Source organism: Aspergillus japonicus, assembly GCF_003184785.1.
Source record: "Aspergillus japonicus CBS 114.51 unplaced genomic scaffold BO86scaffold_30, whole genome shotgun sequence".
Taxonomy (NCBI): Eukaryota; Fungi; Ascomycota; class Eurotiomycetes; order Eurotiales; family Aspergillaceae; genus Aspergillus; species Aspergillus japonicus.
In genome coordinates, this window is record NW_020291667.1 from 42,684 (window position 1) to 70,587 (window position 27,904).

At 54.0% G+C, this 27,904-nt stretch overlaps 11 protein-coding genes across 11 annotated transcripts; 6 read left to right on the forward strand and 5 right to left on the reverse strand.

The window, feature by feature from the left end:
- Positions 1-1,910: 1,910 nt before the first annotated feature.
- On the forward strand, positions 1,911-4,152 carry BO86DRAFT_419620 (zinc-coordinating transcription factor SFP1; the record flags this gene model as incomplete). The annotated part of the gene is made up of 3 exons (XM_025675134.1): positions 1,911-2,575; positions 2,720-3,776; positions 3,838-4,152. The coding sequence occupies 3 exons, from the start codon at positions 1,911-1,913 to the stop codon at positions 4,150-4,152; spliced, it is 2,037 nt and encodes a 678-aa protein (XP_025526805.1).
- A 1,471-nt stretch (positions 4,153-5,623) lies between these two features.
- BO86DRAFT_117731 (uncharacterized protein) lies at positions 5,624-5,970 on the reverse strand. Its single transcript, XM_025665978.1, has one exon. The coding sequence runs from the start codon at positions 5,841-5,843 to the stop codon at positions 5,661-5,663; it is 183 nt and encodes a 60-aa protein (XP_025526806.1). The 5' UTR covers positions 5,844-5,970; the 3' UTR covers positions 5,624-5,660.
- BO86DRAFT_389879 (transcription initiation factor IIA large subunit) lies at positions 5,932-8,040 on the reverse strand. The gene is made up of 4 exons (XM_025672246.1): positions 7,910-8,040; positions 7,671-7,772; positions 6,189-7,249; positions 5,932-6,137 (listed from the first exon to the last, which is right to left on the reverse strand). The coding sequence occupies exons 1-4, from the start codon at positions 7,925-7,927 to the stop codon at positions 6,098-6,100; spliced, it is 1,221 nt and encodes a 406-aa protein (XP_025526807.1). The 5' UTR covers positions 7,928-8,040; the 3' UTR covers positions 5,932-6,097.
- Positions 8,041-9,264: 1,224 nt separating this feature from the next.
- BO86DRAFT_400360 (fungal specific transcription factor domain-containing protein) lies at positions 9,265-11,422 on the forward strand (the record flags this gene model as incomplete). The annotated part of the gene is made up of 4 exons (XM_025673703.1): positions 9,265-9,411; positions 9,466-9,519; positions 9,576-10,237; positions 10,291-11,422. 4 exons carry the CDS (start codon positions 9,265-9,267, stop codon positions 11,420-11,422), a joined length of 1,995 nt encoding a protein of 664 aa, XP_025526808.1.
- Positions 11,423-12,065: 643 nt separating this feature from the next.
- BO86DRAFT_400361 (uncharacterized protein) lies at positions 12,066-12,572 on the forward strand (the record flags this gene model as incomplete). The annotated part of the gene is made up of 1 exon (XM_025673704.1): positions 12,066-12,572. The coding sequence occupies one exon, from the start codon at positions 12,066-12,068 to the stop codon at positions 12,570-12,572; it is 507 nt and encodes a 168-aa protein (XP_025526809.1).
- A 56-nt stretch (positions 12,573-12,628) lies between these two features.
- BO86DRAFT_410465 (uncharacterized protein) lies at positions 12,629-13,214 on the forward strand (the record flags this gene model as incomplete). Its single annotated transcript, XM_025674499.1, has 2 exons — positions 12,629-12,956; positions 13,035-13,214. The coding sequence occupies 2 exons, from the start codon at positions 12,629-12,631 to the stop codon at positions 13,178-13,180; spliced, it is 474 nt and encodes a 157-aa protein (XP_025526810.1). The 3' UTR covers positions 13,181-13,214.
- A 1,936-nt stretch (positions 13,215-15,150) lies between these two features.
- On the reverse strand, positions 15,151-17,606 carry BO86DRAFT_389881 (WD40 repeat domain-containing protein). The gene has a single exon (XM_025672247.1). The coding sequence runs from the start codon at positions 17,395-17,397 to the stop codon at positions 15,430-15,432; it is 1,968 nt and encodes a 655-aa protein (XP_025526811.1). The 5' UTR covers positions 17,398-17,606; the 3' UTR covers positions 15,151-15,429.
- A 226-nt stretch (positions 17,607-17,832) lies between these two features.
- Positions 17,833-20,615, forward strand: BO86DRAFT_389882 (Kelch motif domain protein). Its single transcript, XM_025672248.1, has 3 exons — positions 17,833-18,332; positions 18,401-18,487; positions 18,563-20,615. Exons 1-3 carry the CDS (start codon positions 18,014-18,016, stop codon positions 20,398-20,400), a joined length of 2,244 nt encoding a protein of 747 aa, XP_025526812.1. The 5' UTR covers positions 17,833-18,013; the 3' UTR covers positions 20,401-20,615.
- Positions 20,616-20,775: 160 nt separating this feature from the next.
- On the forward strand, positions 20,776-23,164 carry BO86DRAFT_389883 (glycoside hydrolase family 1 protein). The gene is made up of 5 exons (XM_025672249.1): positions 20,776-21,054; positions 21,121-21,312; positions 21,476-21,948; positions 22,034-22,619; positions 22,680-23,164. The coding sequence occupies exons 1-5, from the start codon at positions 20,993-20,995 to the stop codon at positions 22,816-22,818; spliced, it is 1,452 nt and encodes a 483-aa protein (XP_025526813.1). The 5' UTR covers positions 20,776-20,992; the 3' UTR covers positions 22,819-23,164.
- On the reverse strand, positions 23,102-24,422 carry BO86DRAFT_400366 (putative DNA repair protein Dds20/Mei5; the record flags this gene model as incomplete). The annotated part of the gene is made up of 4 exons (XM_025673705.1): positions 23,102-23,191; positions 23,323-24,067; positions 24,124-24,200; positions 24,279-24,422. The coding sequence occupies 4 exons, from the start codon at positions 24,420-24,422 to the stop codon at positions 23,102-23,104; spliced, it is 1,056 nt and encodes a 351-aa protein (XP_025526814.1).
- BO86DRAFT_389885 (ubiquitin ligase complex subunit HRD3) lies at positions 24,211-27,645 on the reverse strand. Its single transcript, XM_025672250.1, has 4 exons — positions 27,492-27,645; positions 27,234-27,377; positions 25,192-27,138; positions 24,211-25,116 (listed from the first exon to the last, which is right to left on the reverse strand). Exons 1-4 carry the CDS (start codon positions 27,532-27,534, stop codon positions 24,668-24,670), a joined length of 2,583 nt encoding a protein of 860 aa, XP_025526815.1. The 5' UTR covers positions 27,535-27,645; the 3' UTR covers positions 24,211-24,667.
- Positions 27,646-27,904: the final 259 nt, after the last annotated feature.

A 27,904-nucleotide genomic window follows, 5' to 3' on the forward strand; every position in this document is an offset into this window, starting at 1 on the left:
ATTGGTCGTCGATGACCAACCAACCGAGTCGCATGTCGAAACCATCAGATTGACGAGAGGGGGAGGAGGAGCTGAGGAGCGGAATGACTCCTTTTCGGGGACTTCTGACACCGCCAGATTCATTCTGAGACAATCTCTCGATGGAGTAAATTGTTCTAGCGTAAAGGAGGAGTGCTAGCCAATAAGTCTCGGGGAATGCAGTGATAGAAGAACAAGTATTTGTCCAGTGGAAGCAAAGCCCAGGCGGAACAGCGAAGGAAGGAAAACATGTGAGAACGACCCATGGATAGTCTGTCCTTCTATCCGGATCTACCGTCTGTCGGAGGAATCATTAGCTAGGTGGGAATGCCTGACCACCTTCACCTTGAGTACGTAATTATTCAGTAGCTGGGATGGAAGCGTACGGGGGGTTTGTGCGTGTGTGTGTATATGTCTAGTTCAGTATAGTTATTGTTGTGTCTGTGTGTCGGCCAGCGTTGCAAGGACAACGCAGTCGGCGACCAACAATAACAGCAACAGCAGCAGCAGCAGCAGCAGCCGCAGCCATCAATCAATCATCAATGCTCCTCGGCGGCTACGGAGCGAGCACAGGGCGATGGACTGCCTGTCTGTGTACTCCGTATAGGTGTGGTAATACCACCGGGATTCAGTGTGGGGATAGCCATCAATACGATTGCGTTACAAGGGTGACGCCCCTCTGGATCTCCTGCAGCAGTCGCGGCAGCAGCAGCAGCTTTCCACCAGTCCAGCGCCGTCATCAGCATCATCGACTTTTCGAAGAAGCGCTAGCGCGGCCACTAAACTGCAAGCGGTGTCCATTTAATTGCCTGCTAATGGTCCCACTTATAGGTTAGGTTAGGTAGTCTAGTAGTAGCATCAGGCAGGTTCCTAAACTTCCCTAAACTATGAAAAGTACGAACGCTGTTGGTGGTTCGCTCAGATGGATCTTGAAGCTATTCAATTAACTGATTTTTTTTTCTTGAATATCTTCCTGTTGTGTTGTGCCTGGGGTTATTTTAGTGATGGAGCTTCAGCTGATGGATCGATCACTATTTCGAAAATGGGCAACGAAGAGACTACGTACTAATGAACGCGGCGGTGGCACCCAGCGGGTTCCCTCTGACTAATGCTCCTGCCCTGTCAGTCTTCCAGTTTCAAGTGAGTGTGTGTTTCATGGGCGGACCGGCGGGGAAAGGAATGGGTTCAGCAACTGCAGTATGGGAAAGGCTGATGAAGATGAGTGATGACTGATGGGCGGATCGGAGGCAAATGGAGTTAGTCATCTATGAGTATGAGTGTATGAATCATCCCGAGAGGTCGAGTCATGGTTACGGTATGCGGTAATTCACATGTAATGTATGTATCTTACCACTGGAAACAACTTCCCATCCCTTTGGCCGCCAGTTGCCAAACTCCTTGGCCTGCAGTTGATTCACCTTACTGTCTCATCTTTCTTTTTTCCTACGGTCTCTCTCTCTCTCTCTCTCTCTCTCTCTATCTCTCTCTCTCTCTCTTCCTCCCCCCTCTCTCTTCCCTTCGGTTTCTGGTGTTGCATATTGTGTTTCTTACTATCCACTTACTATCAATCTCCTTTTCTCACTCCCCAGCTTCATTCTTCTTACTTCTACTATCGTGCTTGCTTGCCTGCCCTGAACGGCGGACAATCTATACTCGATCCACTCCACTGCCATAATTACTTACTGCCGAGTGATTGTTACGTCCCGCCACCTTTCCCGAATCCGTCACTGTTTCCGCAGCCAAAGCGGGACAACATCCGAGGGGGAAAGAGTGGAAACCGCTGGCTGCTCTTCTTGTCTTGGTCTCTTTCTGTGAACCCGCCCAAAACCGTCTCTCTAGTCTCTAGTCTAAACCATCATCCTCCTTCCATCATCTTCTTATTCTTCTTCTTCATGCTCGGTTCGTCCGAAGCAACGCATAGTCCTCTTCCCTCTCTTCATTACTCTCCCTCCGTTGTTGGGGATCACGATCGCGCCTCTACTCGGGATTCCACCCCCGTTACCACTCCCCTCGGGTTTGGCCCATCGCTGCGCAGGCCGGATAAGGAAAAGGTCTCGGATCTGCCGTGGGCTGAAGACTCCCTCGACTTCGACTTCAGCGACGTTCATTCACCGTATTTTGACGCTCGAAAATTGCACCCTCCTTTCCACCAAGACCTCGACTTTCCTCTTTTCCCTTCCTCACCTCCTCCGACCACATCCACCACCACCACCACCATGACCGGTGCCGCTCCCATCGACATCGCCACCCGCCAGAGCTCTGTCTCCCCTCCGGGACAGCAGGCTTCGAACCTCACCTCGGCTTTGCAAAGAGCGAACAATGCAGAGCGAACACCTAGCTTCTCTCATGCGAATGGCGTCGGACTCAGCGTCTTCAAGGCCCCCCCTCCTCGCAAGGATTCGATCGGAGCAGCTACCGCACAATGGGGCAACGGAACGAAACCGATCTCAATGTCTGGATCTAACCGTGATAATCCCCGGCGGGAGTCATTAGCAGGAAGCTTAGTCGGTGGAATGAGCTGGGGTGGGGTGTCTGTTGGAAGCTGGATTCGTGATGAGTGCGTGCCACTTTTTTTTTTTTTTTGTAACCCCCTCAATCGGGCTGATATTATGTATCTTCTTGCTTGCGCCCGAACACCGGATAAAATTCGGGCTCAACAAGCAACTTCTGATGACCGCGATGCTGACGCTCGATGACCTAGTATTATTATGACCGGCACATCACCGTTCACTTTTCAGTCGCCCTCGTTCCATTCTTCTTCATACTTGCCGAAATTGGAGGCGAACTTTATGCGCGATTTCTCCTGCTGCGGGGTGACACTCCCGACACTCCACGATCTCTTACAGCATTATGAAGAGGCCCACGCCACCAAATCACCTCATCAAGGCCATCGCCCCAGTCAAGGTGATGGCAGAGCAGCTATGGCTGCGGCCGTGATGGCGCAACAGCAGAACCAACAGATTCCCAACCAAGCTCGCGGGTTACAACCGGATCGAACCATGGACATGCAGCGAAAGTTGAACCAAACGCCACAAATTCCGCAGCATTCCGACTTGGACACAATCGATGATATGGAGTTGGATGATACAATCGGCGACGGAAGTGATGCCGCCTCACAACTGTTCTCCCCTCAGGTGCGTGATGGAGGTCAAGGAGGATTCGGAAACGGCAACCAAAGAGTGCCGCATCTGAACCTATCTATGCTTCCCGGCCACCAGGGCTTCAAGGGCTCACAGCCTGGAACGCCTGTCGCTTCCGGACGGCCCCTTTCGCTGCAGAACAACCCTACCGTTTCGTCTGTCAATACACCTACTTTGATGGCAAACCCGCTTCAGAATTCGCAGTTCCGAACAACCCCCGATTCTTCCGCCCCCGGCACGCCGGCTGAACTCGACGAGAGTATGGTTGGTGGCTTTGGCGATTTGAATATGCAGAACGCTATGATGCAAGGTCAACCGCAATTTGGTCGGTTCACTGGTAACAGTGACATGGTCGATCTGTGCATTGACGAGCCAGCTAAGCGGCTATTTAGCCCCACGGGTGGTCTCAACACACCTAATGCTCACTTCAAGCTCAGCGGTGCTCAGTACGGTCCGAATAGCGAGATTGCTCGGCGGATACGTGAGCAGCAACTGCTGGCAGGTGTGCCTGATACCACCGCTCTTCTGCCTAATGAGGAGCCCAAGCCTTTCCGGTGTCCTGTTATTGGCTGTGAGAAGGCATACAAGAACCAGAACGGCCTGAAATACCACAAAGCAGTATGTCTTATCTTATCTGTACTCATTTTTTCCAGGCTTAGGCTAACTTGACTTTCCTCAGCACGGCCACAACAACCAGCAGCTACATGATAACGCGGACGGCACCTTCTCAATCGTGAATCCTGAGACCTCGACTCCTTACCCCGGTACTCTTGGCATGGAGAAAGAGAAGCCCTATCGCTGTGAGGTTTGTGGCAAGCGCTACAAGAACCTTAATGGCTTGAAGTATCACAAATCACATTCCCCGCCATGCAACCCTGACTTCCAGCTTGCTGCAGGACGTAATTTGGCGTTCGGCGGGGGTGTCATGCAGGGGCAAAATATCAACGTTGCTGGGGCTGGCCTACCTGGCATCGGTGAGGAGGGTTTGCTCTAAGACCATAGCTGCGCTGCCTCTAGTCCCGCTCAACAACCAAAAAGCAAAAAAGCAATACGAAGATAGCGACGTGTTCTCTTTTACAATCTCATTATTCCCCCATTAATTTCGACTCGACGAATTTTGTTTTATGGCCGTCGTCGCGCGCGGAAAGTACGATTTAATGACCGGTATGGTGGCTTGGAGTTAATGGTATGAAACGTCTCACGTCTGTCAATAAGTCAGTTGCGGTCTGGGAGACGACCGTGCTTTGATCTAGTCTTAGATCAGTCTCAAAAAACTTTTCCTTCCTTTTGAAAGACATTCCTGGAAAGAATTATGCCTCCCCCTCTCTTATCCCAATGACTCTTGTCGGCCGGTTTGTATGAATGTTTTCCTTCTCGGTCTTCAATGTCTTGCTGTTTGGAGTTTGTGTTGCTTCTTCAATGGGTCTGCTTTTTTTTTGTGTGTGTTTGGGGTCCAAAAGAAAAACATGCAGAACTGTCGTTGCTTTCTGTTTATCTCCTCTTTTCTTTTTTGCTTTCTTCCTTTTTCGTTCAGATCCACGTTACATTCCCCTTGTTGCTTATATCGTCATGCGGTCCAATCTTCTGGGTTATATTATAAATGAGAAAGAACCGGCAAGACAGAATTTCATTCTTATATAAACATTTTCCGTCTTCTATCCTCAATCAAAGGAAAAGAAGATACCAAGACTTCTCGTTCTGGAGGAGAGAAGTAACAGCCGAGTAGGAGGGACGAAGTTGAAAGTAGCTGTAGTAGGGGTTCTTCGATCGAGTCTGTATCAAGAGGTCTATTTTTCCTATCCGTCCTTCCTTTCTTTCTTTTCCGAATCGCAAACTTCATTGACACATCATGGAGAAATCCCAGAAGGAAAGGCAAGGGCGAACCCAGGCGATTTCGTAGACGCTATCTAGCCCCTACCCTCCGGCCCTCCTCCGAACCACTCCGAACTATTCGATAGCCACATTCATGAAATGCTTGCTACAACCACCGACCCACTGAGGCCTGTACGGTCTCCTGCTGCTTCTGCAAGAGCGGCATATTGCTAGGGTTCCCGAGCCACTCGAGGTGATGGAGCCAGTATCACTGAGCAGTACCTCGTTACGCTCGCGCGAGTCAGCAGCCAGCGGTTAGCGGTCTGCGGTCAGCATCTTAGCCCTCGCCAACTACATCTTTGCCATTATTACCATCACTACCATTACTACTAGAAGAAAGAGGGAGGCGGGGGCATGACCAGAAGTTCTCCGAGTTTGTCGGGCACCTTGTAAACGACATGTAGCTTTAGCTTACGGGGCTGAGGGCTGTACTGTACTGTACTGTACATCCGAGGGACCTATACACAAAGAGCTGGATCGAACGCTAGCCGTGGTCACTTTTGCGGGGCCATGCACGCATTCGTGGCATACTTAGATTTTTGGCGGGGTCACTACGTTGGGGCACCGATTACTGAAGTGGATACACATACGACGAGATGGGAACGTCATATTCATTCGAGTTGAGGTAATCTAGTACAGGATCTCGATGAGGAACAAGCATGAAAGCACTGCAAGCGAGGGGGAAACAGGGAAACGAATAGAGCAGAAGAGAGACTGCCGTCCCACCTGAACAAGCGCCACGATACATCCAAAGTGGGATGAAGGAAAGAAAGAAACTAAGAAAAATTGACACCTGAGATTGAGGGGATCCATCCATCCCTTTCAGCAGTAGGGTAGTATGTAGTAAGGTAGTTACGTACGTCACGGGGAAGCTTACTTTGGACTGACCAAGTCCCCGAACGTGTGGAATGGGCTGATTCTTCATCATATATTGGTGTCATAACTGGTTTTCTACATCAAAGATCGCAGGAGAAATAGGCAAAGCACCGGGGAATTAGGAAAAAGAAACAGGAGACGCATGAGCAGGACATGTTCTTGAGCTGGGCGATCCGATTCGTAAATCGGGCCTACCATTCGAATTCGCCTTGGCCTTTGTGGAAGACATATCTAGAACTAGTTAGCCGAGATCAACCCCTCGAAATGAGATCGATTACTCACTCTTTGCCTCCAGTGGTCAGGATACCGTCCTTTAGCGTACACTTCCACTTGTTCTTCACCCTTTGTACCTTGTCGTAGGTGCAAAGCATGACTTGACCCATGGACTCGTCGCCGTCGTGCTCGTCAGCAACGAGATCGTCCGGGTCATCGAGATCAGAATTGATGGCATCTTCGTCATCTTCGTCTCTTTCATCATCCCCACCTGGACCATCGAACTGGGCCTTGGGAACAGCCGAAGGTTGCGCTCCTGTTCCATCGGTTGAGTTGAGCGAAAGGCCACGTGCCGAAGGAGTTTGTCGCTCTTCCAAAGGTAGCATAAGACCTCCACCCTCGAACTGGAGCATGCGCTGTTTCAGGTGCTCTCGCAAGAGACGATCGCCCTCTCCGTTCTGACGTTGCGCGGCTTCACGCCGTCGAGCGACCTCTGCCTTCCACTCCGAGAGTGCATCTCCAGCACCATCGGTTTGAGCGTTCCCCAAGGAAGGACGGGGGGCAGGTGGGTAGCCAGGCTCCTGCTTGATCTGAGGCGCCTGACCATTCGGCAAATGCTGCATGTTTGGTGGGCGTGGCTGACCTGGCATGCTCATCGCTGCCTGCGACTGAGCTTGCAGCTGACTGACCGAAGTGGCAGCTGCATCTCCATAGCGCTGACGGAGCATGTCGGCGGCCCGTTGTTGGGCAGACTGGGGGGCTGAGCCACTGGGTGGCATCATCATGTTGCCGTTATTGTTCACGGGCATCATCCCCGGCTGGTTGTTGACCCCAGGCTCCGTCTTGATGGGTGGAAGGTGGCCCATGGGGCGAGGCGGGCCACCTACCGGGGCCGGAGCTTGCATGGGGGAAGCCGTGGTGGGCATGGACTGAGGAATGGGTTGTTGCGGAGGAGGAACATGTTGCTGCGGTGGATGAGGAGACGGAGCAGGACGAGGAGCGTTGGAGGGAACGGTGGCAGTGGGAGGGAGTATTTGTTGCTGGTTTTGGCTGGGAGGGGCTTGTTGCGGTGGTGGGGGATCCCAAGGGAAATGAGCGACGCCCAACGAAGATAGCTTCTTCTGCCAGCTCTGCGATAGGAAAAGTCAGTGGATTGCGAATATAATAATAATAATGCAGAATCGATGACGGTAGTTGACTGAGATACACTCCCAGCAAGGACAGCGCAGTGAGAATCCAAGAAGTATTAATAGTGAGGGGAAATTCGGGGTAAAGAGGGAGAGCGAGGAAGGGAAGTAGAAGGTGGGCTTGGCAAACTAGGGCGACGGGCGGGTAAAAGCGGCGCGGTATAAAAAGAGACTCAAAAGCCAGCAGTTCCCCCCAGCCGCGCATCCACTGACTGCCCTTTCCCGCACCTCCTCTCGGGCCCCGCTTGGGAAACCTCATCACACACCCCCTCCTCCCCCTCTTCCACTGAGCATGCCATCCCCATTTTCCGTGCTTTGCTTTTCATCCAAGGAGAGAAATTCAGAAACTGGATTTATCACTCACTCTGCGCAGATCTAGAAGCGTCTGTTGATCCACTCCACTTTCTTCAAAGTCCACCTGAGAGCCATCGCAAACCTCCTGGATGACACGGTCGAACACCATGCCCTGGTGGCAGGTATCAGCCAACGACCTCAAAAGGAAAGGAAGATATCATTGAGACTATTCAATGGCATGCAAGCATAGCCACCATACTCGACAAAGCTCACAAGCCAGGTAGGGGTAGATATCGGACGAATACTCACCACCTGCTGGTTTGACATGGTCGCTGGGGCAGGACCTCGCAGAGGATCTTTGTCTGGTTTTAGGTAAAACGGAGAAGAGTAGGAAGCGAATGAAGAGTTGCTAAAGGACGGTGGAGCACGAAAGAGTGGGAGTCTAGAATATCCCGACAGTAAGGCGTGGGTGAGAGAGGCGGTTTATATGAGGTGAAGCGTCGCAGTCGCAGGCGTCGTTGGTTGTTTGCCAAGGGCTCATGCGACAGTCGAAACTCCAACGCCCGCTACAGTAACACGTCCTCGCCGGGGGTGGTCCTATCTTGTGAGACTACCGTTTGCCTTGTCAGAACCAGTAGAGCGGTAGAAAAGCAAAGATGGAGTAGGAGCTTGAGTCAAGGGCCAGGCGGTGACAAGAAAGGTCAATCAATGTGCCAGAGGGATGTGGTTGAGGTGAAAGTCGCTTTCCCCGGGCGAAATCCGCCTCTCTTCCCGCCTGCTTAGTCACCCCCTCCGCTAGTCCCGTCCAGGGTTATCCGGGGGAGTCCCTACCCTTTCTTAGCATTTCTTAGCAATTATCGCCACTGCATCCATCTTATTAGATTCATATCTTCACTCCCAAGTAACTGTTTTTCGCCCAAAGACACCAAGAATAAATAATTGATAACTTCTAGCATACTGATCTACATTGTATATCAAAGCCACTCATTCTGGCAATATCTTCTTACAGGGTTCTTCTCATTCTGCTCACTCTAATCGATGAATTATGCCGAGGAAATGCCTAGCTAGCCTCCAGATAACTATTGAACTATGGAGAACTAAGGTCAGGTAAGGTAGGCCTGGCCAAAGAGCAGGCAGTTTCATTCTCCATACAGAACTCTAGCACTCCGTACGGAGTACTCGTACTCGCACAAACTGCTCCGCGGGGGGCTTTCCCGTATTCGGCAAGGTAGAGGAACCGCCCGCGGGTTGCGGAGCCGCCAGCCGTATGGGGACAGCTCTCTCGTCCCTCTCCACTCTCCATCTACTGAGTCTTGATCCCCGGCCTTATCGCAATGCTTCCAATTCCAGTCTCGGATTCCCTGGCAGGGACACGCTATACTTGATATGAATGTCACGGCAACGGGACCATTCACATTATGTCTACCAATAAACGAAAACATGATGGTGTGCCCCATACTATGGTGCAGCGATTGACTCCACAGCCACGGCTATCATGCCAGAATTGCCGTCAAAAGAAATGGCGATGTGATCGCAAACACCCTTGCAACAATTGCAAGCTACGGAAAGTCTACTGCCAGTTCAACTCCGGGCTAGATCCTCAAGATCTCCCGACTTACCCAGCAAGACATGGTACAGCTAGCGATTCACCAACAGGCCCTGTGATGTCGCCGCTGTCTGTATCCCAAACAGAAGGCGATACTGCACCAAGCCTCCACTTCAACAATGATGAATCCTTTGGTCTAGTGGATCGAATACGTAAGCTGGAAGAGGCAGTATTTGGCAAAGGTTCGACCACACATGACACGAGTGTAAGTGATCAGGGCGCATCCTTGTCTTCCGTACTTACTCTGACACATAAACAGAGACCAGCTCCAATCGACCTAGGCCCCAGAGCCTCTGGCTATAGGACCGATAATGTATGTACAGGTCATCAGATCTTCTATACAGCTAGCTGAAATATCGTTGGATACAGTATGGAAAAGGTGGAGGTGGCACCTCTTTCGCCAAGCTATCTTCTTCAGCATTACGAGAACAGATTGTCGAATTCGATGATTGCATGCAAGACCCGAGGCGAATCGTTGAATGTCTTCCCCCGGTGGAGCAAGCACGGCTACTTTTCGACCAATTCGTCCGAGCTATTCAACCGACTCTTGGTGTTCTCCATATACCATCTGTGCGGGTTCTGATGGAGGAGACCTACCGGGACATATCTGAGGGCAAGGAACCGAACTTTACCGTGGTCACTCTGCTCTTAAGCATATATGCCGGTAGCACTCTTGTTGTGACGCCTGAGCTCCTAGAAAGTCTCAAAGCGACAGAGAAAGAGGCTAGAACTGCCTTCGCCACTTTCACACGCCTTGCTATGACCATGCTAGATTATCCTTCGCGACCCATAGCTCCGTCAACTGTGGCCCTTCTCGCCATAACTACCTTATGTCACGTTCTGACACACGCAGACGGGTTCTCTGATAAGATGCAGGCTCTTCGTATGCGCGCAATCTTCATGGCACGGTCGATGCAGATTCATCGCCTGGACTCTCCGAAAAGTCAGGAAGAGAGGAAGCGCACAGGGTACGAAATCGTTGAAATCGAGGTCCAGAGACGAATATGGTGGCATATCGTGTCATCCGACTGGTGAAGCCTATCATAGCGCATGCTTAAAACTGTTGGCACTAACGGTCGTGCAGGATAGTATCACTTTCTCAAGGGCCACAAGAGGGCTCATACCTACTACACCCAAAACACATGAGAGTTAACCTTCCAAGTAATGTTGACGACGAGTCCCTGGCGACTAGTGGGCCAGACTGCGGGTTGCCCCTCACCACCCCAACATCCATGTCCGTCTTCATCTTGCGTGTTCAGTTTGCCGAGATCTGCCGGCAAATCGTTGACGCCTTCTCCTCTATATTCTTAGGGGAAAACGAGATGCCTGAATACGATATAGTCCTTGATCTAGACCGCAGACTGCACAATGTCCTCGATTCCATGCCGAAGTTCCTCCGGCTGGACCCGGAACATGTCCAGCAGAGCCGTGAGATCATCATGGAGCGACCATACCTCGCCTGGCAGCGCATTGTCGGCCACTTAGGCATCTACACCCGCATCTGCCGCCTCCACCGCCCATATCATCGTGAAGCCTCAGTAAACCCTCGGTTTGCGTATTCCCGCCAGGCGTGTCTTCACTTCGCTCAGCGGATCCTTGATCTTCGCCGCACAATGGACGAAGCCAGCTCTACCGTCGGCATGAAGCCCTCCAATTATTGGATGGTCATGCAACATGTATTCTTCGCCGCAATGGTTCTAGCCTCAGACGTGTCAATGAACCCGGGGAGTCCCGGTGCGGACCGTAGGAAGCAGGATGTTTTGGAAGCGTGCAAGATGCTAGAGCAATCGCAGCGCCTGTCAACGAGCCTGACTGAAGCGATCCAGAGGAATACTCAGACCTTAATGTCGATTCTCCAGAGCACGCAAAAGGAGCAACAACAGCCCCCGAGAACCAATCCGGGTGCGATATCTCATGTTTTGCCGACGTCCCAAGGAGGCGCATTCAATACATCTTCTAGTCAATTCTCACAAGGAGAGACGACTAGGAGGGTAAGCGCTGCTGAAGCAGATGCACAACCTCTACACTTTTCAAATGATAATATGACTATGGGAAATTATTCCATGACGCAGGATGCTACTGCTACTAATACAGCCGAGGAGGAAAGCTGGGGTCAGTTATGGTCTGATCTGTTTGCCGTGGCGCCGGAAATCGATGATATACAATGGGATCTTCTACTGAACGACTGGGACCTATGTATCGATACAGCGTTCTGAGGCGAGTAGGGCTATATCTTATATGACGCAGTACTCGTAGCCTTCAGAGTTGAGTAATTGCGGGGGCAGGTGCGAGGATCTAGGAATTGGTTATACGTTTCCAACCTATTGGGGATCCGGTGTTGACTACTTCTAGTTCCTCGACTTCATTTGATGAACTCATGCCTTATGGCGCGCTAGGAAACACTTCAAGAACACCACTTCAAAAATCTTCTTTCTACTGGTTTTCACATACCTACCGCTCTCATTTTTCTTCTTTAGCTATGCATTTTGCTTCAGTGCATACCTAGTACAGTACACCATGCGGTGGAGGGCGATGAGCTTCTCAGACCAATAACAATCTTGGAATGTCTTACAGCAAAAGGAAAAGGCAGGTTCATTATGGGAGGTGGGAGATAATTTCTAATGTGCTTGAAAAGAAAAAAAAGAAAAACCAAGAAAACCAAGATCAAGAACATCAAAGCCTGCATCAATCCTACACTGGTGGGTTGCGTCATCATACCGAAGCCTTTCACTGGGGGAGTGGATGATTGATCCACTGCGATTCACCACTTTGAGGGTGTAGTGTATAATGATCTAGAAATCATGATGATATAGGAATGATATAGTGAATGACTCACGCTGGTAGTGAGCGCCCCCCGTTATGCCCTTTGTCTCTGAGTACTCCATCACCTTGTTCTTGATGGTCACTCAGAATCATTGTCAGACAAATTCAACCTCTGAGTTGAGCTTCAGTTTGAACCGTTTCCCCGCCTCACACCTTTACATGATGTCGACATCTTCCACCTCGGAGATTCTCTTTCGCACAAGCGAGCATGCCCTCAGCTATAGTTCTTCCTACGGTGCAGAGTCCCTGTTCGATACAAACTCGGAAACCGATTCGTCAGGATTCTTCACGTCCCTGTACTGTGCTGGCGGCCCGTATCTATGCTCCTTACCGGCCACCTCCGCTCCGCTCACTAGAACCGCCGGGGCAGGGAGCCCTGCAGCTCGGTCGGCTCTTCTCAAAGACACCGAAAGACTAGAGGAGGATGTCAGAAAGATTCTTCGAAGTGAGCGCATCAGATACCAGGCCGTTGCCCTCGTCGGGCGTCAGTCCAAGATCAACCCCGAACCCTATGTCGTCCCTACCGTTGTCGTTGATGTTTGAGCGAGAGTCGCCCGACAGTCGGGATTGGAGACGTGTAGCTCGCCAGATCCACCAGCATGGAGAAGCTCCCCCGCTGCTCTCCCGCGCAGGCGACCCATCGCAGATTCGCGGAATGGCCTGCCATGAGAGAGCAAACCCTGCGCGAATGCTCCATTTGGGACTGGACATCACTGGGCCTATGGAGGTACGGGCGCTCACCGAGTCCGGCGGACAACCCGATAACTATCCTTGTCTCCGTCCGGTACGACTCGGTCAGAGAATACCACACGGAGAGAAAATGGATCGAAGCCATCTGTGCCCGGTACGAGGCGCGAGATGTGTCGATCTTGTTTCTCAAAGATGAGCTGAAACTGTGCTGCGGCGTTTCACACGTTCCACAACAAGGTATCGATCCTACATAGCCTATATTGACTCCACCGGTTTATTGAGGATTCCTGCTGACCTCTGCTCGCCGTTGTACAGCCAATTTCCGTACTCCGAGCGAGCCAATCTCCGGAATGCCACTTACTTCCAAGGCAGAACCCTCCTCGAATCGGACGTGGAACTCTACAAAGCAGGCCGCTCAACCCAGTGGACTCAAGGTCTTTACAACGGCGCTAGATCCGTGAGAATCGCCCGCACCAAAGACCGCAATGATAGTTGGGCAAGTATGGAGACCTAGGAGCACGCACTCGCCTGAACTGGCCACAAGCCCTTTGCTGAGCTGGGCGATTCCGGCTCATGGATCTTCCGAGAAGGCGGGGAGGTCGTCGGAATGCGGCTCGGCGCGTTCGAACGTCAGAATGTTGTGTGTTTTATACACATCGATGACATTTTGAGTGACATCAAAGATATCACTGGATCCGTGGGCGTCAGGATCGCCGACAAGGTCTCATAGGTCATGCGAGATCAAGAACTTCGGTTACCTGCCGTCAATCTCTCATTCCTGCTGCGGAGACGGCCATCAATCTCGCATACTTCTCACCAGAGTCAAAGCATCGATGCTCTACATCAGCAGCTGAATTTCAAAAGTATTGATGCCTGCTTCTCTGAGCTTCATTCGTGTCTTTCTTCAAGACTTGGTTTCAAGAAAGTACTCTACCTAAGAGTCCTAAGCCCGCCGCATCTTTGGCACACCTTTCCGCGTGACCACAACATTAAGGCGGCACGATACTTACTTAAGAGGTTCCTTGGTTGTTTCATGCCTTGTAGTTCCACAGCCGCAGGAGAACAGCTGGCACTTCCTCTGTTTCAACGAGCATCTACAATCAAGAGGAATAGATGAGTGAGTTACGGATGAAGGGGGACCACGCACTTCCGGAACGGCTGTGTTTACCACCAGAACTCCCACTCAACGCGTTCTGATCCTTGGCTAAACACCTACGTCCTATACAAAGACTCAATGGGATCAGGATAAGAGTACATACGAATTATTATCCCATCAGTTGTATACCCTCTGCAAGCAAGTAATAGCATATATATTTTCTCCCCCTGGACCTTCTCGTACTCTCTGTACAACTACTCCCATCTCCGTAGACTCGGGGCTCAGGACTCAGACTACCAGCAGGACGTTCCTTTCCGAGTTTTGCAACTCGATTGGTACAGTCGCTGTGTGTCGCAGGATATCATCATCACAGTCCAAAAAAGGAAAAGAACAGGGCCGAGCACCAGGAAAGAAAGGTGGCGGAAGGGAGGAGGAGTTGGATCCTGGATGCCTTTTTATATCCCGCCGGGGGAAAGCGTCACATGCTACTTGGTAACTTAGTTACGCTGACTCACGGGGGTAACTACGTACGTAGTTACGTGGATAGTGATGGATACGGATCAGGCTTGGAGTACTGGGTATACAGTACCTGAGGTACTCAGGAAACTTACCTAGTAAGATACTGGTACCTACATCGGAACAGTTCCCCATTTAGGGAAGCTATCGACGCGGCTCCTGCTATATGACACCGCCAGCAGTAATTCCAGTACCAGAGGCACGGGATTTCCATAGATAAAGGGTTAGTACTCGTAGAATATAATGCACAATCCAAATCCACAAAGACGTGTCCCGCGGGCGATTCCCACTGGCCAAAGGCGTTATCGAAGCGCCCTTACGGCCCCAGCAGAAACCCCTACCTAGTACCTCCATCTTTTCAAGCACTCTGTGAAGTGACCTGTTTACTAAAAGCAACCTCCCTTCTGTTCTCCTGCACTCCAGGGAGCCTTAAGCTCAAGTCACGCGGGTAGGAGCCAATCGAACCACTGGATCAGGAAAAAAGTCTCAGCTAGGTAAGGTAATCACTGCAGCACTCCACGCATACCTTTGCTTTCTTCACAAATCAACTAGTCTGGAGGAGAAGGCTGAATGCTGAATCACAGGAATACTCTACCTCAGGAAACGTACCTCTTACTACTGCAGATCGATAAAGGATTCAGTAAGTCAGCGCGCAGCAGACAAAAAGATGCACGATCCAGCCAGATCATGGAAGCAGCGACTAACTTAGACGGGCTGACTAAAATAGCACTACTTCTCCCTAAGTTTCACTCTGATGATGGAAACCTTGATTGGACAGTAGCCAAACAACGAAGCAGTAGGATCATGATTAAAAAAGGGTTGTTATTGGTCACCAATTTCTATACAAGAACCTGAAGCACCGAAGACAAGACAAGACAAACATCCTAAATCACAGCGCCTTGTCCTTCCAGTAACCACTCAAACTCCATCACACCATTGAAGATCCGCTATACACACAAAAAGACCAAACTCCATCAGGAAAAGTAAGTGGTATCGAGACAAACGCCGGTCTACGATATAAAGCGCATAATGTTGAACATGTAAGAGGTCCGAAAAAAAGCGAGAAAGCAAGTGTCGTCACGACTGAGCAAACCGGATCTACCGGATGGTCATGGACTTGGTCATCTGCGCCTTGCTGCCAACACCACCTTCGCGGGAAGACGCGGCGCTGGTTCCAGGCTTGCGCTCGAAGATCTTCCAGAACTTCAAGCTCTCATCCGCGGCCGCGGTGGCCAGAAGTTGACCGTCGGGGCTCAAGCAACTGTGCAGCACGCGAGTCTCGTGGGCCGGGATCTCCACATTCCGGACCAGAGTCGGGTAGCTCCAGATGCTGAGGGAGTTGTCGGGGAAGCCGCTCGAGCTGACAATCTCGCGGTAGTGGTTGCTCCACCGCAAGCTGGTCACCTGGGAGCCAGTATCGATACTGTTGGTGCGCGCACCGGTGGTGGTGTTCCAGAAGTGGATGTGGCGGTCGTATGAGCCACCACCAGTAGCGAGTAAGTTCAACTGCCAGGGGCACCAGCTGAGAGCCTTAACGGCGGCGCGGTGGTTGGTCTTGGTGAACTTGGGGGCACTGAGGGAACGAGCATCCCAGATGTTGACCAAGTTGTCGTTACCTCCCGTCGCAAGCTGAGCACCGTCGGGTCTCCACTCCAAGCCACAGACTTCGGAGGTGTGCGAGACCAGCTCGGCAACCTTGTGCTCGGCGATGCGAACGTCGTGGTTGAAGACAAGACCACTACGGGCGCCGGTGGAAAGAGTGTGCTTGGACCATCCCATAACGCCGACGCGAGAGTCGTGGCCGAACATGCTGCGAAGCTTGGTTCCTTCTTCGACATCCCAGATCTGAACCTCGCCGGTACCCAGGCCCACGCCAACGTACGCTCCATCTCCGCTCCACTTGACACTGCTCACGTAAGTGTCAGACGGTGCCTCCAGTAAGCAGCTGACCGTTCCGGAGTCGGCGGACCAAACGTAAACATTACGTTCAAGACCAATGGCAACCTGGTTGCCAGAGCTCCAGTCAAGCAGGTTGAGGTAGTAATCATCAAGCAGACCAGGAGCATCTAGAACACGCTCAGGAGCTGTTTGAACTCTTCTGCGGAATTGGGCGGATTGAGACTTCGCAGATTTGAGAGGACGGTTGTACTGAGCACGCAGATCGATAGGCTTGGAGGACTCCGGAGGCGGGGGCTTAAAAGCCAGAATTCGGGTGTTCAGGTTCACTCCGCAAGCATCTGCAAGTGAGGATTCGTACGCAACAGCATCAGGTGCGGGCTTGGTGTAGGATGTGGTAGACTCGCTGTCATCGATTCCAAGGCTCTCGAGGGCTGCGGTAAGATCTTCCTCGCTTCCGCGGCCACCGATATTGAAGGCGCTTGCTGCGTTCGCCAGAACGGATGATCCCTCGCTGCTCGTGCTCTTGGGGCGCTGACTCTCCTCGGGCTTGGCTGTTCCAGCAGTCACAAGTCCTTCGCTGGCCGTGCGGTTGGGAATGAATCTGTCGCCAGCATTGTGCGCAATACGAACAGTGGTCTTTCCCGACCTCGTCGTCCGGGTCGTCCGGATCTCTTCTTTGCGAGCAACCTTCTCTCGAGGAACTTCCTTGCGGGTAACTTCCTTGCGGGCAACTTCTTTGCGTAGTCGCTCCTTAGACGGAGTTTGTGATGAAGAAGGTCCAGTACCCGTCAAAGCCCACTCAGAAACGCCTAGCTCAAGGTGTTTAGGGGACTTGCGAGGGCGTGTGCGGGCAATGTTGGACTTGGGAGACTCCCGGTAGCTGCGGGAGGTAGAGAGGTTGGATTTGGGAGATTCGCGGTACTTGCGTGTCGGCTTGGAGACTGACTTGGCAAAGTATGAGGAGAGATTGCCGCCGTAGACAGACTTGCCAAACTCTTTGCCCGCCTCACCAGTTCCGCATTGGGGAGTGAAAGGGGAGGAGTGGTTCGAAGCCACACTGTCCCGTCTGCGCGGAGACGGCGTCAGAGGCATGCGGCCACCGGCCGTCTTTGTGGAGAAGATCCCATGATGAGTCTTCACGGGAGTAGAAACTGTAGGAGTAGCCATGTTGGTATATAGTTATTGTGCGAACAATGCAACGGAGACCAGGTCTTCAAGCTCCGGTAGTGACGCCAATTGCAGTCGACTACTGGCTTGGACGGACAGGCTGAGGAGGTCGAAAAGTGAAACTAATGCAGTATAGAATGCAGCAGAATATATAGCAGATAGCAGATAGACAAGAGAAACAGGATGATGGAGGGAGAAGAGGAGGGAGGGAGATTCGAGAAGTGAAGGGGATCCAGGGGAGAGGAATAAATAAAGCGTATAGTTCTGCTTTCCCATGGCAACCGCTGGTTACTGGAGGTACGACTGCGCTAGTCCCAATGCGGGGTGGCGAACACCTGACATGCGGCTGATCCCAATCAGGCATCGACCGGGTCTTGCCAGGCGGTCAGCGTCAACTTTTTCCGTCTCCAGGGCTTTCTTCGCCCTTCGGAACTTTCCGTCTTCATCTTGGGGAAAGTGTTTCAACGGTCCTTGTCTCTCCGACTGATCGAACATGAGATTCTGATTCAAACCGAGTTTACTCAGTACTTGGTAAGATCCCATCGCTGCTGATCGGTAGTGCTGTCTCTCCACCGTCCTTATCAGACCGAGGTCTCCTATCCTTATCGGTGCCCCGATGGCGCGGCAACCGTCCTCCACTATCGCTCGGAATAGTAACGCTTCTTCGTCCTCCGGTGACCCACTGCCTTGGCCTCAAATTGCAAGCCAAATGGCTTCCCTTCCACCGACAAGTACTCCTCAAAGATCACAGAATACTTTCCTTATGCCACCGAGTCCGAGTGGCAGTGGTGATCGTCGCGGGAGTGCGGACTACCGCCCGAGCATCCGCAAGGCACAGGGCCATGTGCCGGCGTGCCTGGTCAATGCGTCGGTGACGTATTGCAATAATGACCAGATCTACGCTTTCGGTGGCTTCGACCAGTACACCGATGAAGGTTGTCATTTCCATTTCCTGTCGGATAATTTGTGTCTCTATGCTAATCACCACGTCTGGCTGAAACAGTCTATAACCATGTCCTCCGCTTGAATCTGAGCACACTTCGCTGGGAATTGGTTGATAATTATGGGGATATTCCCGGTGTTCGCATGGGTTAGCTCCCCCGCACTCCGTTGGATGTTTCACCAAAACGGCTGTACATACTTATGTTTTTTCCATCACATACAGGTCATACGGCTAGTCTGTACCAAGGCGACAAGCTGATTGTTTTCGGTGGAGAAAACGAGCACCGCGAGTACCTTTCCGATGTTGTTATTCTCGATATCCCCACCTCGAACTGGACCCAGCCGGAAATCCGTGGACCAATCCCGCGAGGAAGGGCTCGCCATGCAGCGGTGATTCACGACGAGAAGCTATTCATCATTGGGGGCGTGACGGGCGAGAACAACGTCATTCTCGATGAGCTCTGCTACTTGGATCTGCAAACTTGGACCTGGTCTCGCACTTGGGCGTTCACCGCCCGCTTTGACCATATTGCCTGGGTCTGGGGCGGTCGTCTCTGGATCTTTGGAGGCCTGGACCCCAACATGGAACGGACAACGGATATCTGGTGGCTGGATCTCAAAGACATGCAGTCTCTTGGAATGGCGACTTCGCAAGGTACCGTGGAATCCCCAACGACCGCCAGCAGGATGACTTATAGTCCAGACACTATGTTTAGTAGCCCCCCGCAACAGCTTGCCGGCCGGTCCAGCAACTATGCGGCAAACTCCGGCAGCGTGCAGATCCGAACCCAGTCTAGGACCTCGACTCGACGAAAACCGAATGCTCCAGGAGCCGTTTCGTGTCTGCGCTTCCAGTCTGGCCCCCATGTTCCCGCCCTCTTCTCTGGAACCCATTTTCAGTCGTACGCATCAGGAGTTCTCCTTGACCTGATCACGCCCTCCGAGACCGTCCGCACGTATGAATGCAACCTATCCTCGTTGGAACTTGACTCGCTGCGCTGGCAGCGACTCGCCGATGGCCAAGAGATCTTCAAGCCTGGGTATAGATGGCACTACTGCACCGTCAATGCCAACGGTACCAAAGCTTGGCTGCTTGGCTGTAGCCTCGACGCCGGAGCTAACCCGGGGACCAGCGATGAGAACCACATGAGCGAAGTGCTTTGCATTGACCTAGAAAGATACGGTTTGCTGGGCAACGAAATGTCTGCCTTTTCACCTAACCCAAGCAGAATGCACATGGATGACCAGGCCGGATCCATGCCCCTATCTGGCATAGGCCATGATCTCGCCGCCGTGTTCGATCAACCGCCCGAGTCCGGTAGTGGAGCTGACTTTGTCATTACTGCTAACCCCACCGATCACCTCGAAATGGATGATGCTTCGGAAGACAACTCGGATCCACAGACCGAGCCTGCGTTTCTCTCGCCCAACGCGGCCACCTCTCCACCCATTCACGTGCACCGGATCATTTTGCAGCTGCGGTGGCCGCACTTCAAGAGACTCTACTCCGCGCAAATGGCCGAGTACCACTCGAAGCGGATGCACATCCCTGAGCCCTACTCGGTTGTTCGTGCCTTCATCTACTACCTGTATACTGATAGCATTGCGGGGCACCCGGAGTATTGTTCCGACATCATTGACGTCGCCGGAATGCTGGTGATGGCTAACCTGTACGACATGCCCACGCTGCGTCTGCTCTGTGTCAACCGCCTGAGCCGAGAGCTCGATGTGGAAAACGCCGCGATCATTTGGGAGCGGGCGGGTCGAACGAACGAGTTATGGCTGATGCGGCGTGCGGCTCAGTTCTGTCTCAGCCACTGGGGTCGTGTTGTACGTACTGACGGGTTTAAGTCTCTCAGTCGTCAGAGCATCATCGATCTCTGCGAAGTGGTTGATATGGAGGGGCGCATTATTGCGGGGCCGGAATTGGAGCTGGTTGGGTCGCTGGGCGAGGGGCTACACAAGGACCTGAAGCCATCCCAGCTGCTGGGTGGTGGGGTTGCTGCTGAGAATGCGGATGAGTTTGAAGGTGAAGACATAGACACCATGGAGATTATTTAACTGTCGGTTTGGTCGCAGTTCGACAAGGGCGTTAGGATCTGGAGGTTGCTTTCCTTTATCTGATTTACTTCTTGTGACCTATTATTCTGTTGTTTTTCTTTTCAGCTACTTGGCACGGCGCATGTGATAAGATTGGGATAGGAGGAGCATCTTACTCGGAGTTTTCAGACTGATAGTCATTTTGTGATTTAGTATCCAAAAGAGTTATGCATGCTTATTCTGCATGGTTTGATACCATAAGCCATAAGGTACATACAATACGGATGGGGCGCTTAACCCGATAGAGTTCGGGGATCGGTCCGTTTAGCCGGACTTCGACCCCGCGTGGGAAAGACTGAAGGCGATCTTTGTTCCATTCTTCCACCGGCATCAGACAGATACAATGCTCTGGTTGGATCGAGGATGGATCCTGCCCGTGCCTTCGGTCACCTTGACCCCTCTCATCATGTGGTAGATGGTTGGGGCAAGTATGGGGTGATCCCTCTATAAATACGCCTTATGAACTGCGCGGGGAGCTTTTACTCTCCAAACTATTCCCCCTCCCCTCTTTCTTTATACTTCCTTGGACTGTACACCACCAAACCAAACCACCATGGGTTCAGCAGGCGCCTCCACCCTTCCCAAAGACTTCCTCTGGGGCTTCGCCACCGCCAGGTCCGTTTTCTTCTCTACCTACAATCCTCACGCAATAGCATCAAACTAACGAATCATCTACCCCAGCTACCAAATCGAGGGCGCCGTCGCCGAGGACGGCCGCGGCCCGTCGATCTGGGACACCTTCTGCAAGATCCCCGGCAAAATCGCCGACGGGTCGAACGGCGACGTGGCGTGCGACTCGTACCACCGGGTGGACGAGGACATTGCCCTGCTGAAGCAATGCGGGGCCAAGGCGTATCGGTTTTCGATTTCATGGTGAGCCAGCCAGCCAGCCAGCCCGCCCTGCTTTCACAACACTCCGCATCGCTAGCCCGGCAACATCCCCCACGACCATCCACTCTCCAAGCCCCTCCTCACACAAACACGCCCCTTCCTGACCTCTACTCCACGATCACCCAATTAATACCCCCCAAAACAGGTCCCGCATCATCCCCCTCGGCGGCCGCAACGACCCGATCAACCAAAAGGGCCTCGACCACTACAGCGCCTTCATCGACGCGCTGCACGCCGCCGGCATCGTGCCGCTGGTGACCCTGTACCACTGGGACCTGCCGGACGCGCTGGACCAGCGGTACGGCGGGCTGCTGAACAAGGAGGAGTTCGTGGCGGACTTCACGCGGTACGCGCGGGTGCTGTTCGAGGCGTTCGGCGCCCGCGTCCGGCACTGGATCACCTTCAACGAGCCGTGGTGCAGCGCGGTGCTCGGGTACAACGTCGGGCAGTTCGCGCCGGGCCGCACGAGCGACCGCGCCAAGAGCCGCGTCGGCGATGGGGCGCGCGAGCCCTGGATCGTCGGGCATAACCTGCTCGTGGCGCATGGGGCCGCCGTCAAGGTGTATCGGGAGGAGTTCAAGGGCAGGGATGGCGGGGAGATTGGGATTACGCTGAATGGTTGGTTCCTTCCCTTTCTCTGGTGAAGGGGTGGGGTGAGGGGAGGTGAAGGACAGGGAAGCTGATGCTGATGCAACCGCGACAGGCGACTGGGCCGAACCCTGGGACCCGGCCAACCCGGCCGACGTGGAGGCGTGCACCCGCAAGATCGAGTTCGCCATCTCCTGGTTCGCCGACCCCATCTACCACGGCAAGTACCCGGACAGCATGGTGCGGCAGCTGGGCGACCGGCTGCCCGCGTGGACCGCCGAGGACCGCGCCCTCGTGCACGGCAGCAACGACTTCTACGGCATGAACCACTACTGCGCCAACCACATCCGGGCCAAGACCGGCGCGCCCGACCCCACCGACACCGCGGGGAACCTGGAGATCCTGCTGCAGAACAAGGCCGGCGAGTGGATCGGCCCCGAGACCCAGTCGGCGTGGCTGCGGCCGTGCGCCCTCGGGTTCCGGAAGCTGCTCAAGTGGCTGAGCGACCGCTACGGGCAGCCGAAGATCTACGTCACGGAGAACGGCACGAGTCTCAAGGGGGAGAACGACCTGCCCGTGGACCAGCTGCTGCGGGATGAGTTCCGCGTGCAGTATTTCCGCGACTATATCGCCGCCATGGCGGATGCGTATACGCTGGATGGGGTGGATGTGCGCGCGTACATGGCGTGGAGTTTGATGGAGTAAGTTTTCTTCTGTCTGGGCTGGTGGATTGGGGTTGGCTTGCTGACTTTGCTGCGCAGTAACTTCGAGTGGGCCGAAGGGTACGAGACTCGGTTCGGTGTGACTTATGTGGATTATGAGAATGGGCAGAAGCGCCTCCCGAAGGAGAGTGCCAAACAGATTGGGAAGATCTTCGAGCAGTATATCGAGAAGGAGTAGCTGATCATCGGAATAGCAGGGTTATAGGTACGGTGGTTAGCATATACAGTACAATACAGCGTTCTGATGGCGAAGTGCCCTCACGTATTTCAATCACAGAAGAAGGATACAGCGCATCGAGTATGAACCTGCTTGATCAGAAACCCGCATAGAGGAGCCTTACAGCCCATTCCACAAACCTACCACTTACCCAGATCATCCCATGATAACATGACCCGAACAGAACCCACATCTTGAGCATACTTCAAACCAAACCACACGCCCTCGAGTACACCACCAGAACCTAAGTAGCCCACCCCTCCCTCTCAACATCAAACCCAATAACCCCGAAATCAATCTTCATCATCCTCAACATCACCCCCATCGTAAGCTCCTGTCATCGCCAGCGTCAGCGTCAGCACCAGCACCAGCACAACCAACCAACCAACCAACCAACCAACCGACTCTCCCCCGCCCACCAACAAAGGAAACCCCGAAGAAAAGAAAAGCGTCAGGTAAACGAACCTGCTCTTCATCATCATCATCGTCATCGCCACCAGAATCCAGCCCCTGACCCCCCTTCCCATCCCCATGATCGCGCCCCTGCGACCCAGTCGAAGATGAAACCGAAGGAACCTGCTCCTCACAATCCCACCCCCACGACCCCGTCCCCGCGCCCGCCCCGGATCCATTCCCCGACCTCAGAACCTGCAACCCCCCCATCCGACTTACCCGCTCCCTCGCCCCAAGAAACACCTCCTCCGCGGCGCGCTGGCTGACCCCCTGCCACTTGTGGATCAGCCGCTCCAGCTCGACGGTCTTGTGTTGGGCCTCGATGCGGCGGGCTTGTTGGAGGGTGTCGTGCTCGGCGGTCAGGGCGTGGAGGTGCGCGAAGAGGGTGGCTTTTTGGGTGGTTAGGGCGGAGAGCTCGGTTGTTGTCGGGGAGGAAGGGGCGGAGGGGGCGGAGAGGGGGGTGGGTTTGGGGGGGGTGCGGGGTGTGGTGCGGGTAAGTGGGTGTGAGCGGGGACGTGGACGTGGACGTGGGCGTGGGCGTGGTTGAGAGGAAGGGTTGGTGGGAGTGGGGGTTGTGCTGGTGCTGGTGCTGGTGCTGGTGCTTGGGTTGGATTGTTGTTGTTGCTGGGGAGGTGGATGGGTTAGTTCCTGGTCACGGACGGCGCCCGGGGTTTGCGGACAGGCAGGGGACAGACTGTACGTGCCTGGTTTTGGGGGCGTGGAGTTGGGGTTGGCGTTGCGGTTATTGTAGTGGTAGCTGTGGCGGCGCCAATTGCTGGGACTCAGTTGTTAAAGACAATTCTGTGAGTATACCTATGGATGGATGGCTTGCTGCTGTAGCCGGTGGGTGCTGTCCGTACCTGAATCGGTTCCTGCAGCGGTACCTGCATCTATAGCCGAGCGATGCCGTTAGCTCGCGTGCTTGAGACAACCACCCCCGGGGTTAACATGCCCTTCGCCGCAGCTACAGTGTTCAGTGTCGGACTACCGGCCACCGCCGCATGGGGGTTTTCTGTGGCAGGAGCAGGTCTGCGCAGCGGGGACTTGAATGGCTTGGTTAAGGTGGAGGATGGTGAGGGGTTGAGACGACGACGTTTGTTGATGCTGCTCATCTTCGTGTGTGTAGTAGACTGGACGAGGTGTAGTCTGTTGTAGGATCTAGTATCGAGTCATCAGAGAGGCGTAGCAGAAGAATTGCAATGTCTCAACAACATCCTCAAGTTCCGTTGGAGATCAAGGACGAGCGAGCGATAAAGCTGCTGCGCTTATCGATAAGCCCGAGTCACATGCTCAAACACCCTTTGCACATCTACTGTGTAAACAACAACTACAATTTCTGCATCACCAACCAACTATTCTAATGACCCACCCCCCCCGCCGCCCATTGCGCGAACTCTGGATCCCCAGGTCGAGGGAAGAACCCTCGATCGCCGAAGCCGTTCCCATTGCCCACCCCGTTGCCATTTCCAACCCCATTCCCATTGCCACCAGCCACAGCCAGGTTCCCGCCGTCCTGTCTCTGGCGATTCCGCTGCTGTCGCATGTACACCAGGATCAACAGAGTCGCTGCCAACCCCACGATGATCAACCCCTCCAGCACGCTCTCATCGATATCCAACTCCAGATCATCATAGTAGCCATCATCGTGGGTATGGCGCTCATCCAGCCCGCGCCCCGCCGACATCAGATCGTCCTCCTCGTCCTCACCCCGTTTGTACAGCTGCGCGCGGTAATTGGCCTCCTCCTCTTCGTCGTTCTCAATGAACGCGGCGATCCACTCCTTGAAAGTGCGGTGGGGTTTGGCTGCTGCGTTTGGGGGTTCGTGTCAACTACATATTTTCCTATCGGGGGCAAGTGGTGGGTGGTGAGATCAAAACGTACCCTCTTCTTCTTGGATGGGATTGATATCGCCATTCGTCAGCCAATTCCAATACCCCCGCATCCGCAACTTCAACAGACTCAGCTTCACCGGCAAATAAGCCTCCGGGCTGGTCTCCAACGCCAGATCGTAGTACCGCTTCGCCATGTGGAAGTCCTGGTCGACCGCCACCCCGTTCTCGTGCATCCACCCCAGATTCCAGTACGCTTGAGCACTGTAGTGGGCTTCCGCGGCGGTGTGGTAGCAGGTCGAGGCCTTCTCGGCGTCCGCCGCGATGCCCGTGCCACTAAGATAGTAGTCGCCCATCTTGATCAGGGAGTCGATGTTCGCTTGCTTGGCCGACCGCGTCCAGTAGATGAGCGCCAGCGCGGCGTTGCGGAGTAAGGCCGGTCGACTCTTCTTGGCTGCGCCCGGGAGGATCGAATCCAACGAGACCAGCGAACGCTGCTCATCCAGGAGGAACGCCACATTCGACTGCGCGTGCTCGTAGCCCTGTTCCGCCGCCATCATCGCGGGGATGAGCGCCCGCTCCTTGTCCCCGCTCTCATACGCCGTGTTGGCCTCCTCGAACGAAGAATGGATGGCCTCCGCTCGCTCCGCCACCATCTTATAATACGAGGCCGCCATCGCGCAGTGCCGCTTCCGGCCGACCCCGTTGTTGGACAATTCGGCGAGATAATAGAACGCCTCCATCGACCCCCACCGGGCCGCCAGCTCAAAGTACTTGGTGGCAGTCGACACATCCCCTTGGTCCAAGAACAGGGCGCCCAGTCTCGTCTCGGCCGCCGGAAAGTCCTGGTCCGCCGCCGAGCGGAAGTACGAGGCCGCCCGGAAGGCGTCCGGCGTCACGCCGTACCCATGCAGGTACATCAGGCCGAGTTCGTGCTGGCATAGCGCGTCGCCGTTGGCCAGTCCCCGCCGGAACCAGCTGGACGCCGTCGCGAAATTCTGCTCCACGCCTTCCCCGCGCAGATACATCAGCCCAACATGGCCCGCCGCCTTCGCCGCCAACTTCTCGATCCCCTGGGGGTGGTTGGGGTTCACGGCGCCATCCTGATTCCAATACCGCCGCGTGACCTGCTTGAAATACCGCATCGCCCGGCGGAAATTGCGCGGCAGGCCCCGCCCGCCCTCGTAGTACATCTTGCCCAGGCTGAACGTAGCCTTCAGCTCGCCCTTGCGCGACATCAGATCCAGATACTCCAGCACATCCTCCAAATTCGCGTCAGCCCCCGAATGCGCCGAATCCCGCAGCCCCGCCGTCGACACACTGGCGCCCTCGCCGTAGACGCCACCTTCCTCGTCCGCCCACCGGTATGACTCGCGGATCATGCTCTGGCCGCCCGGCGGGCCGGACCGGAGATACGCGATCGCCTTGTCGGCCACCTGCTTGTAGTAGTAGGTCGCCTGGTCGCAGTCGCGCGGGGCGCCGACGCCCTGGTGGTGGCGATACGCCAGCGTCATCTCCGAGCGGGTGTTGCCGGCCTCCGCCGCAAAGGTATGGTACAGGAGGGACTTCGCCTGGTCGCGCTCGACGGCGCCGCCCACGCCCGTGCCGTACATGAACCCCAGCATATACTGGGCGGTGCTGTTGCCCGTGGCGGACGCCAGGGCCTGGTACCAGTGGAAGGCGCGTGGGAAATCGCGCGCGTGCGTGAAGTTGCCGTAGAAGTTCATCTCCGCGAGCAGGAACATCGCGTCCGCGTTGTGCGCCTCCTCCGCGGCGACCGTGAGCTCGTGCACGGCTTTGGCGATATCCGGATGGATCTTTCGCGTGGAAGGGCGGTGGTGGCCGTCCGACGAGGAGCTCGGGGCGTTCATGAAGAGGATCCGGAAAGCTTCCTGGGCATAGTACCAGGCGTACCCCACCAGGCCGGAGGGTTTCGTGTCCGGGGCGACAACGGAGAGTTTAGCGTCTCGCAGGATTCGAAGGGCATGTTCGACGCGTTCTGTTTAGACCAAAGTAACGTGGTTAGACACACACGGGTGTTGATTGCGGTAGAGGATGGATGGAGATGAGGATGAGATGACAGATCAATCTCACCTTGGCCCAGTGGGACTTCGGCATCCTCAGACCGGCTTGAGGACTGGACGAATGGCGTCTGGGAATCATGTACAGCATCTATCGTGGAGGATAGATCTTCAACTTGATCATTACATTCGACTAGGAAGGCCTGCAGCAGCAGCACTAGATATAGAAGGCAGCAGGAGTCAGTCAGTTGGCCATGGCTATCGCGTCCGTCATTGTCGAGCTCGGGTCCAGCTCCGCCCGCGGAGAACAGAGAGCAGCAGAGGCACTCACGTAGCGCCAGTGGCAGAATGTGCCATAACCAGCGGTTCTTCATGTTGTCAGAAAGATTCTAGTAGAGGTGAGCAATGAGAGGCGCATGGCGACTCTGAGCTCACTTCCTGGGTGGGTAACCGACAATCAGTGATGATGATGATGATGATGATGATGATGTTAGATGGGTTCTCCTCACGCTATCTCCGGCGCACGGCAAGGCGGAACGGAAAGCGGCCACCTGGCGTTTCCTCGACAGTACGAAGTCACTTATTACTACTATTCCTACCACCACATCTACAACATATTCACTCATCTACCTGTACTACTTACTGTACCTTCTACTCCAGCTTATCTTGATCTTCGGGTCAAGTCAATGGGATATTTTCACATTTTTTAGGTCTTTTTTATTGGGTCATAAGCTCTTCCACATC